The 10,177-nt window shown below is 50.0% G+C and overlaps 1 protein-coding gene and 1 long non-coding RNA gene across 2 annotated transcripts; one reads left to right on the top strand and one right to left on the bottom strand.

Moving 5' to 3' along the window:
• Positions 1–2,185: 2,185 nt before the first annotated feature.
• On the bottom strand, positions 2,186–6,517 carry SRSF6 (serine and arginine rich splicing factor 6). Its single transcript, XM_053958690.1, has 6 exons — positions 6,211–6,517; positions 5,865–6,013; positions 4,460–4,587; positions 4,083–4,291; positions 3,389–3,478; positions 2,186–3,233 (listed from the first exon to the last, which is right to left on the bottom strand). The coding sequence occupies exons 1-6, from the start codon at positions 6,315–6,317 to the stop codon at positions 2,870–2,872; spliced, it is 1,047 nt and encodes a 348-aa protein (XP_053814665.1). The 5' UTR covers positions 6,318–6,517; the 3' UTR covers positions 2,186–2,869.
• Positions 6,518–6,794: 277 nt separating this feature from the next.
• Positions 6,795–9,752, top strand: LOC128796917 (uncharacterized). The gene is made up of 2 exons (XR_008433928.1): positions 6,795–7,586; positions 7,689–9,752. It is a non-coding gene; the product is annotated as an uncharacterized LOC128796917 (long non-coding RNA).
• Positions 9,753–10,177: the final 425 nt, after the last annotated feature.

Below are 10,177 nucleotides of genomic sequence, written 5' to 3' on the forward strand. Positions count from 1 at the left end.
ATGAAAAAAAAAAATCCCAAAAAACTCACAAAACACAACAAAAAAAAAGTCAGGTAGCCCAATTCTGAAACATATCCTCAAAAGGTTGTGCCCAGGGTCAGATTAAAAACGGAGTTATGACAATGTCAGGTGGTTTCCCCATCAAACTACTGCTGCTACTGCAGGCAAAACAAAGCACATGCAGCCAAGCATGCAGGTCCTGTAGCCTTTTACTCTTGTATGGAGATTTATCCCAATCCCTTTCATCACACCCAGAAGAGATCTCAGGAATAATCACATTTGTGATGACCACCACACACCAGCCTGTGTTGCACTCCCACAAAAAGTGCTGCTGGCAGAGCTGGAACACTATGGGTGTTTGGGTTTTGCTGGTTCCTTACAGCATTATCACAAGCCACACATTTCACTGCCTGGCTCAGGATCTGGCACTAGCAAAACTCTCCTGGCTTTCCAGAGGAAACCCATCCAGAAGGATGAGTCATGCCTGCTTCATTGGCACAGTGAAGGGCAGCAGCCAAAGGAGACAGACAATGTGGCTCCAGTAACACTGAAAGAAATGTTGGTATTTAAAGGAGTTCCAGGTAAATTGGTTAAATGCAACCTGCCCCCTCCCTGTAATTCATGAATAAACCACAGCCACTGTCACTGCAAGCTTGGCTCAGAAAGCTGAGTGCAGCTGGTTAGGAGCCATCTCTGCATTCCTGACCAAGGCTGGGGTGCCCAGGGCCTCAGAGTGGCCAGGACATCCTTGGGCTGGCACTGGGGTCAGATTCAAAAAGGGATTGTATCTACAAAAAAGTAATGGTCAACATCTTGTTATCACACATACTGGGAATATGCACATTCAACCTGCTGAGCTCCAAGCTCAATCCTTCTTTTGAGGAGTGTGATGTGTATTTTAGCAGAGGTCTCTGTGAAGTTGTTTTACAAAGAGGAGCACTTCCCATTCAAATCTGACCTACTCCATGATCAGAAATATAACCAAACAGCTTAACTCAAGTACCTTAGGCTGTAAACCTGAACTTAACTGTTCACGCCCAGGGTGAATTCTGTAGGAAGCCCCCAGTACTCCCCTCCCATCTGAGATCCTGCAGTAATCAATATTGCAACACCATTTTTGTACTCATGCTAAAATACACCACCCTCAGCAAACAGCTCCAGTTTAACCCAAGAACTCATTATCGCTAATTACCACCAGGGCCAGGTGCAGATAACACTGCAGCATCCAGGCTGACAACCTGATCACATGGCAACACCAGGCATGGAACTACTCCACTTCAGGTTCCAGGAAGGTGAGCTCGGACCTGACCACTCTCCCTAGGACCCCCTCTGCCACCAGCATGGACACTCACCTGCAACAGGCAAAATGCAGCTTTTCAGAGGCCATCAGGAAATGGTGAGAAACTGAATTTCAGGAGAATTGTTTACAGGATAAAGAAATTCCAGGAAAGACAAGTTGGCATCAAGTCACATTTCACATGTGCCCTGTGCCGACCCAATTCTCTGGGCAAGTGTGTAACTTGGGACCAGAGGTGCAACTGTCACACCCAGCCACACCTGCAGAAAGGACAAGGTGACACACTGGGACACAAAGAGCTTGTACTGGTTTCAAGCATACCACCAAGAGCCTGTCAAGAGCTACCAAGTCTTTCACTAAACCAAAGAAGTTTTTTCCGTAAAAGCAAGGTACATTGTGATTTCTCCAGCACAAGGCAGAGCAAGAATCCCATTTCACTGCAATGAACACAAGAGTTTGAGTCACCAATTTAATTTTATACAAGTCAAACTACACGTTTGTATAAAGAGTACAAGGCAGTTCTAATGTTTGCTACTGCATGTTACAAAAATCAATTTAACTATAAAGGGGATTTTTTGGGATGACTCCTATTCCACAATTTACGTGAACTGGCAACTGTGGTTTAGCAAAGCCTTTGTTAAAACTAGAACTCTAGCTCCAAGAGAATACATTTCCAATAAAGTTCAGACCTACACACAAGAGGATTATAGTTCTCCTAGTCTGAAGCAAAATGTTAACATAAGTGAGTCAAAGGGGAGGGAAGACATATTTCTTTACCTGGGTTTCATGTCCAATGGGGATTCAGAGGCTGACAAACCAAACAGCGTACTAGTGACTTGGACCACAGCCAAAAGACACCTTCGTGTCTGACAACAGTGACACTTGAGATTCAAGCAAGAAAGTTTTTATTCTTTCAAGTGTGGAACAAAGGGGTTTTCAGCAATACTGTAGGATACAGGTTCCAGAGTACCTTAATACAGTCTGAGGGGAATGTTCTTTTGGCAAGTCAAGGTACAAAATTAAGTCCTCCAACTTGAGTTTATTGCTGGTCTAAAATCTTCCTAGTACTGTTACTGGTTTATACAGTTTGCGGACTGCTTCCAAAAGTAAGATAAACTGTGTGACCTGCCCAGCAAGGCAATCCTGCCTTTGGCAGCAAGCTGAATCCTATGAAGCTAATGACACCCATAGTTCTAATGCCATGAAAAAAATAGGAAAAAAGGATACTTTCAAAAAGCCCATATTTAAGCCTGTCTATATTCAGTTTATTTTTAATATAAAAACCCTTTGCATTTAAGAGTAGTTAAGTTACTCCTGCAGAAATGCTATAAAATCAAACTTTCAGCTCAATTTCTACAAAATGGGGACTCTTCCTGCTTTGTACCACCATTCCACCTGGTATTGTCAAATTTGGGATACAAATTAAACCTTTATACCTTATGCCTTAGTTCTTAGGCCATTCACTCCTGTGAGAGAAAAAACCAACTTCTGAAGTACTAACATAACACTAATGGCCTGACAGGTAAGAAAATGTTCCGTAATAGTGTGCAAGGTGAGAGGAGAGTTGTAGTCCTAATCTCTTGAACTGGATCTTGATCGTGAGCGGGACTTTGAGCGAGACCTGGAGCGGGACCTGGACGCAGCTCTTTTGGACGGTGACTCGGAGCGAGCCTTGGCAGACGGCTGCTGCTGCGGCGAGTTGGAGCGAGACCTGCTCCTGGACCTGGACTTAGACTTAGTATCCCCTTTACCATTTTCTTTGGGAGATCGAGATCTGGACCTGGATCTGGACCGGGACTTCTCAGACTTCTCCTTGGATCTGCTGTGCGAGCGTGAACCCCTGTCAGACTTGGGTTTGGATTTGCTCTTTGATCTGGATTTCCTGCTTTTGGATCGGGAACGGGAGCGGTCTTTGCTTCGTGACCTGGATTTAGATCTTTCACAGAGAGAGACAGAGAGACAGAGAGAGAGAGGGAGAGATTGGGAGAGAGAGAGTTTATACTGCATGGCTTGCAGTGTACTTCCAGCAGCTGTAAACATCTGTCAGTGAGGGAGTTCCTGCACTGGCAGTGTTAACACTGAGGCACTTACCGGGAACGGCTTTTGGAGACACTACGGGATCTGCTGCGGCTGCTCCGACTCCTCCGACTTCTGCTTCTAGACCGTCTCCTGGATCGTGACCTGCAGACATTTAAAATGTCATTCCCTTTCCCTTGGCCTCGTTGTGCCCTCCATAGGATGGAAGGGATCTTAAAACATCATTTTGTTCCACCCCGTCATGAGTAGGGACACCTTCCACTATCCCACGTGGTTACATACATACTACATAAACTTTCTATCAAACTTTAAAAATTCTCTACAAATCTATTTCCTACACCAGGTTGCTCCAAGCAACCTGGCCTTGGACACTTCCAGGAATCCAGCAGCAGCCACAGTTTCTCTGGGAAATCTATCCTCACAGGAAAATCTTCCTGATTGCATCTAATACAGTCTGCTATCTAGCAGCATAATCTAACAGAGAAAAGCTGCTACAGAACTTCTCAAGAGCCAGGGTGGTTCTACCAGGGTGGGCTCAACATACTGTCAGTGAATCACATCTGAGGTTTCACATGTGAAAAACTGCTCAAACCTGGCTTTGCTGTATGATGTAAAATATTTCCTTCTACACTGAGGCCTCCTCCTATTCCTAAGCCATCAGCTTAGGTAACTGCTGCAGGTAGGGCACCCAGCCCCATGCTGATTGTAACCACTTTTGCTGCAGTGACCACCGTGTCCCCTGAGTTACCTGGACCTGCTGCCAGAGTAGGATCGCCTGTGGCTGGAGCGTGGCTTGTCCTCCACCAGCCTGATCTTCCTGCCATTTATCTCTGTGCCATCCAGCTTGTCCAGGGCGCGCTTCATGTCCGAGTACGACCGGAACTCGATCACTCCTTCATTTGTACGTTCTTTGTGGGCATCTGCATAGGTCACCTCCCCAGCCTGCCTCATGAAATCCTGCCGGGAGCACAGGGCAGCTACAGAACAGGGGGGCTCTGCAAGCAGCTCTCAATGCGCACAAACACTTTTAAATTATTCTACTGCAACAAAATCAACGCTGCTACTAAAGGAAGCTATTGCTTCCTGATAGTCACAACAGACTGCACACAGAACATCAATACCTACTTTTAGATCCTGCCAACTACAGCGACTGGACAGGTTCTCAACAATCAGCCTGAACTCTGTACGAACGGGCGGTCCGTATTTATCTCGTCCCGACTGTCTCCGACTGCTATATCCGCCACCACCCCCACCTTGATTGTACAAAGAAACAAAGTTAGGTTGTCTTCTAGCGTGAAGGAAGCTCAATGTTCTGAAAAAGTTAGTTTAACAGTCATATTTACTGGAGTAGGACTTTATTTCGCTAAGCCTCCAATAAACTTTGCAATTTTGCCATGATCTATATTAACGGCAAATCAAACAGACTAACATCCTACAAGTCTGTGCTCCTAAGATCTGTTAGAGAGTGACTGCTCCTTATTAGATTCACCTTGCTAAGTTTTATTTTACAGAACATTGTAAAATATAAAACTTAACTGATTACATGCATTTCTACATTTTACAAAAACGTTTACTAGTTACACTAAGTACTTACATCACAGTATGAGGTTTTTGGTGGTGGTTTGGCCACAAAACACGCAAGGTAACAGTCACCTAGTTCAGTTTAACCAGTTTTGTCTAACCCTTGGAATCCTCACCATCACCCTGCGTCTAATGGCAAAAGGCTGCTGTCGTCATGGCTTCCGGTAAGGTCAGCCAAAGGGTCATAGGGCAAGGGTCACACAATGTATGGAAAAGCCATGGCCAGGAAAGGCAGTCATCTTAGCCTCAGTGGACACAGCCTCAGCCCCACTGGTCACTTTTAAATTGAAACATCAAGGACTTGTTAAAAAGTTTGAATTGAACATGCAACAATTTTAAAACAACATACATTTGATTTTTTTAAAAAGACAGAAACCCACCCCCCCCAACACCACGATTCCAAACACCACCGAAAAATCAACCTTAGTACTTTTAATTACAGTACTAGGCTATTCAAGCTCTACACAGCTCAGCTCAAGAATCTACACGACCGAGCTGAACACAGAAATATTTACAATACCCCCCCTTCAGCACAACAGATTCCTGCTCCAAACCCTCCCCCCGCCCCTCCCATATATCCAACTGAATCCATCACAAAGTTCACAGCTGAGCGATTCTCCCCCAGTTACACAACGATAATTTATACACTAACATTACCGATGCAACATCGCTGTCACATCTAAATGCTCCCAGGAATACCGGAGCCGTTAATTAGCAGAGCAAACCCTTTCTAAAAGGCCACGATTTGGCAGCCACAACTGCTCCGGGATACCCGAGAGCGCCGCTGGTGCCGAGGAAACCGCCGCAGCCCCAGCGGTGCCCCGGGTACCCCCCCGCTAACGACCTCCCCCACCCAGCCCCGGGGCTCGGTGCCAGCCGAGCCCTGCCCGCCTCCGGCCCTGCCCGCCGCCGCCCCGAGCCCCGCGGGGAGTGACGGGCCCGGACTCACTGCGGCTGCTGTAACTGTAGCCGTCCCTGTCGCGGCGGGGGCCGCGGGCATGCTCCACGATAACCCGCTCCCCGCACAGGTCCTTCCCGTTCAGCTCGTACACGGCATCGTCGGCGTCGCGGGAGTCCTCGAACTCCACGAAGCCGTAGCTGGGCACAGGAGAAAGGCCCGGTCAGGCGGCGGCGGGAGCACAATGTCACGGGCCCCGGTCCAAGTCTCGGCCCCTCCGCTCCGCTCTCCCCCCGGCCGCCATCTTGCGCCGGCGCCACGCGGCAGCGGCCGCGACATGGACGGGCCCAACCGGCCCGGGGCGCACGGGAGGGGCGGACGGACGAGCGGCGCTCACCCGTTTTTGAGATCGACCTCGAGCAGGCGGCCGTAGCCGCTGAAGAAGCGCTGGATGTCCTTTTCCCGGACGTGGTAGCTCAGGCGGCCGATGTAGACGCGCGGCATGTCCGCGGCGGCGGGGGTAGAAGGGGAGGGAGAGGAAAGGAGAGGAGGAGGAAGAGGAAGGGGAAGGAAAAGAGACAGAAAGAGAAAGAGAGAGAGAGAGAGAGAGAATAGGAGCGAGAGCGCTGGCGGCGTGAGAGGCGGAGGCGTTGCGGGCCCGCTCCGCACGGCCGGGCCTGGCGCACCACAATGGCGCCCACCACCCGCCGCCACTTTTATAGCGGGAGGAGGGGCGCGCGCCAACGTCACCGCGCCGCCGCGCGTGCTCGAGGGGGTGCTGGTTGAGCGCTGCGCGCGCGCGTGCTCGGGGGGTGCTGGTTGAGCGCTGCGCGCGCGCGGGGGCGCGGGCGGGGTCCGGCGAGCGCGCGGCTCTGGGCATGAGCCGCCAGTGCGCTGCGCCTCACGCGCTCAGTCCCACAGAGCCCCCGCGGCGAGCTCCGGAGAGCTCCGGGGTCAGTCCGAGAGAGCCCCCAGGTCAGACTCCTGCTGCAGAGGCAGGCACAGGCTGCCCCTCGGGATGCTGCAGACCTTTGCTGGCTCCCTTCTTGATGCTGCTCCTTCCCAGCTCACTCAGCCTGTCCCAGCTTCCTTTCTGCCCTTCCCCGACCTCCTGCAGCTCCACTCCAGTGCTCCTTTGGGGAGGAGCTGCCAGAACTGCAGCCAGGATTTCAAGTCCATGCTAAGCAGGATTTAGGCAATGCCACGAGGATGTGCTCATCACCAGGGAGGAAGGGAAGAGCAAACACCCCCAGCATTTCCTTCCCTGGGGTTGGGCTGACAGCAGTGGTTTTCCAGCTCTCCTGTGTAGAGTTTCCACGGCTCCATCCCCGAGAGCCCCACTGCCCTCTCTTGGAGCAGCAATGGCCAGATCAGTTTGTCATTCTCTGCTGCCACTCACGACGGGTTCTCCCCTTGCAGGCAACACGTCCTGGTGTGAATCAGCACTTGGCTTTCCTCTCTTCTCTCCCCACTGGCTGCTCTCAGATGGCCAAGGCCAAACACCTTTCTATTAACAGCAAACTTGGTCTTCTCACCCCTCCTTCCAGATCCAGATATTTAGAAATATGAACGTGGGTTTGGACACAAGGAATTCCCCAAACCATGCAATGTCCATAGAGACAGTGTGGATATTGAGAACTAAAGCTTCTAGGGCACGGAAGCCCAGCATGGAGGAAAATCAGCAGCCTCAGCATTAACGGGCTTTGGCATGACTACAACATCATCTCCTCCTTATTCAGAAGAATGCAATTGGAAAAGTTTAACTGGAAAAAGGTGCTCCTTAGAACTATTAACAGAATGCGCAAACACAGCTAGGAAATGGCCCTTTGTGGCATCTGCCAGTCTCACCAGCACATCCTTCCTTTCCTTCTGCAGGCTCTCCAATTTCCTCTTCAGAGATGTCACCTCCTGGTGAAGAGTCACAGTTTCTTCCTGTCTTTCAGAGGCCTCTTTCTCCAGGGCAGTTTCTCAAGAAATGTGCTTGACTGCTGCCTCCCACCAATCTGCAGCAGGGAAAAGGAAGGAGAAGGGGAAAAGCAAAGCAAAGGCAAACTGATGTGCATCCTGCAGAGACAACAGCACTGTCTTTGCCTGTCTGAGTTTGCCAGGCTCTGAGCCCACAAGGGCTCCAAAGCTGACAGAAATGAAGACAACTTCCAGGCAGAGAAAAAAAACAGGAATGAAAGGGGCAAGGTTCAGAGGGATAGGAAAGTGTGTTTGCTCTTGGCCTTGTGCAGAGTGAACAACCCAAGAGAGACAAAGGCGAGGGGATGCCTGTGCAGCCCTGCTCCAGAGAGGCCAATAGCCTGGAGGCTCTGGCAGGGCCTGGAGTTTGGGGGAATTGAGCTGAGGCATCCAGCTACAGCTCCTTAGCACAGAGACGGCACCTGAAAGGCTCCAGCTGTGCAGAGGATCAGCCATGGCACAGCCAGGTGGCACTGCCAGCCACAGCATCTTTCTCAAGAAAAAACTTTCACTGGCACTTGGATGGATAAATCTCCTGCTGGTTGTTTTTCCCCTCTGCCATCTCTGGGCACTTTTCCTCTGCAAGCCATCAGCGAGATCCCCACAGGTGAGACAGGATGGGGCAGTGGGTAGGAGAGGAGAAGCTGTACCTTGCTCGCTTTGCTCCAGCTGTTTCAGCAGCTCCTGATTGTGGGCTCTGAGATGGTCCCTCTGAGCCTGTGTCTTCCTCAGCTCCAGCTCTGTGTCCTTACACTGTGTGGCAATGGCCTTTGCTCTTTCCTCAGAGCTCTGGAGCTTCACACGCAGCTCAGACACCAGCAGCTGCTTCTTTTGAGTTGCCTGGTGAGCTGTCTTCTCTATCTCTGCCAGCAGCATGGCCTGCATCTGGAAGATGGATGCACAGAGCCTCAGGGACAGGGCTGCTCCTGAGGCTGCAGAGTGGGCCGTAGGGAGAGCAACAAAGAAGAAATTATTTCAGGCAAAAACCATGCCAAAACCAGAAGCAAGGATTCCAATGGTGACATTGGAGAGAAAGACATGGAGAGACACATGTAGAGAAAAGAGGGAAAAGAAGGCAATGGGCACCCTTGAGGCTGCAGCTCTGAACAGCAGCTGAGATGGCTGCGCTGGAAATGCCCTGCCCAGCCTGCCATAGCCACCTCTGTGTCCCCACATTGCTCAGTGCCCGGCACAGGCACCAACTCTGTCTGGGACAACACTGCTAACTGAGGGACAGAGAAGCTCCAGAGGAGTCTGCTGCTGCTCCCCTCCCAGATTTCCTGTTGGGACCGGAGAGAGAATGGGGGGAAACTTTGGCAGCAGACAGCAGATCCAGCCTTGGCCTCAGCGTGCAGCAGCAGCCCCGGGCAGAACACGGCAGCTGTGCATGCTGCTGGGAGGGGAAAGATGTTGGGGCCTCCAAGCCAAAGGTGCTGTTGTGTGTCCCTAGAGAAGAGGATGCCACTGCACAGCTTACCTGGGTGTTGAGCTCCTGCATTTGTCCTCTATGCTCAGAACAGTGCTGCTCTGCCTGCTGAAGAGCAGAAAATAACTGAGACATACTATTTTTCAATTCTAGGTTCTGTTCTTCCAGCGTTCTGAGGCACTGGTTCTTCTACTTCAGAGACAGAATCAGCCTAGAAGGAAAGTCTGAGACAGCCCCAGAATCAGTCCCACAGTGCCCTGTCACAGCCTCCTGAGAGCCTGGGCTGCCCCAAGGGCTCTGTCTGTGGAGACCCTTCCACGCACAGCTGAACAGGAGAATCCCAAACATCTGCCTGGAGTCACCAAGAGTGTGTCCTGACTTCCCTTTAATGTTCTGAATTAGGAAAATTCTCCCAATCTGTTGACAAAAATCCTCTCAATATGTGGATAAATGCACTCTTACAGTCTGCTGGGCTTTACATTCAAAGCATTCGTAGTGTACACTATGAGCTGTATAGTTGAGATAAACTTCTATATATCTAATTATTATATTGTATTACATTAAATATTTAGATTTCATATAAGCATTTCTGTTCACATGCAGATAACATTTTTATATTTCATACTACATAATCAAAATAATAAAAAGGCCACATTTAGTCCTACTCCAGGATTTTTCCCAGCTGCTTTATAAGCAGCTTGTGTTCACCTCGTGCTTCCATGCTGGTAAATCCCTGCCTGTGACAGCCCAGGGCATCACCACTGCCTTCCCTTTCCAGGGTGTTGCCCTGAGTGAATCTGTAACAAAGCAATTGCTGAGTTTGAGATAACAGAACTGGGAGAATCTCTCAAGTCTCAGGTGTTTTTCATTTAATACAAGCTTGATTCATGAGTGCAACAGGTAGTGAGTGACCTGTTAAGGTGGAAAGGGCTTGGATGATTTCACAAATTCAGGGAGTGCTTTCTGTGTGCAG

The sequence above is a fragment of the Vidua chalybeata genome, chromosome 17 (assembly GCF_026979565.1).
Source record: "Vidua chalybeata isolate OUT-0048 chromosome 17, bVidCha1 merged haplotype, whole genome shotgun sequence".
Classification (NCBI taxonomy): Eukaryota; Metazoa; Chordata; class Aves; order Passeriformes; family Viduidae; genus Vidua; species Vidua chalybeata.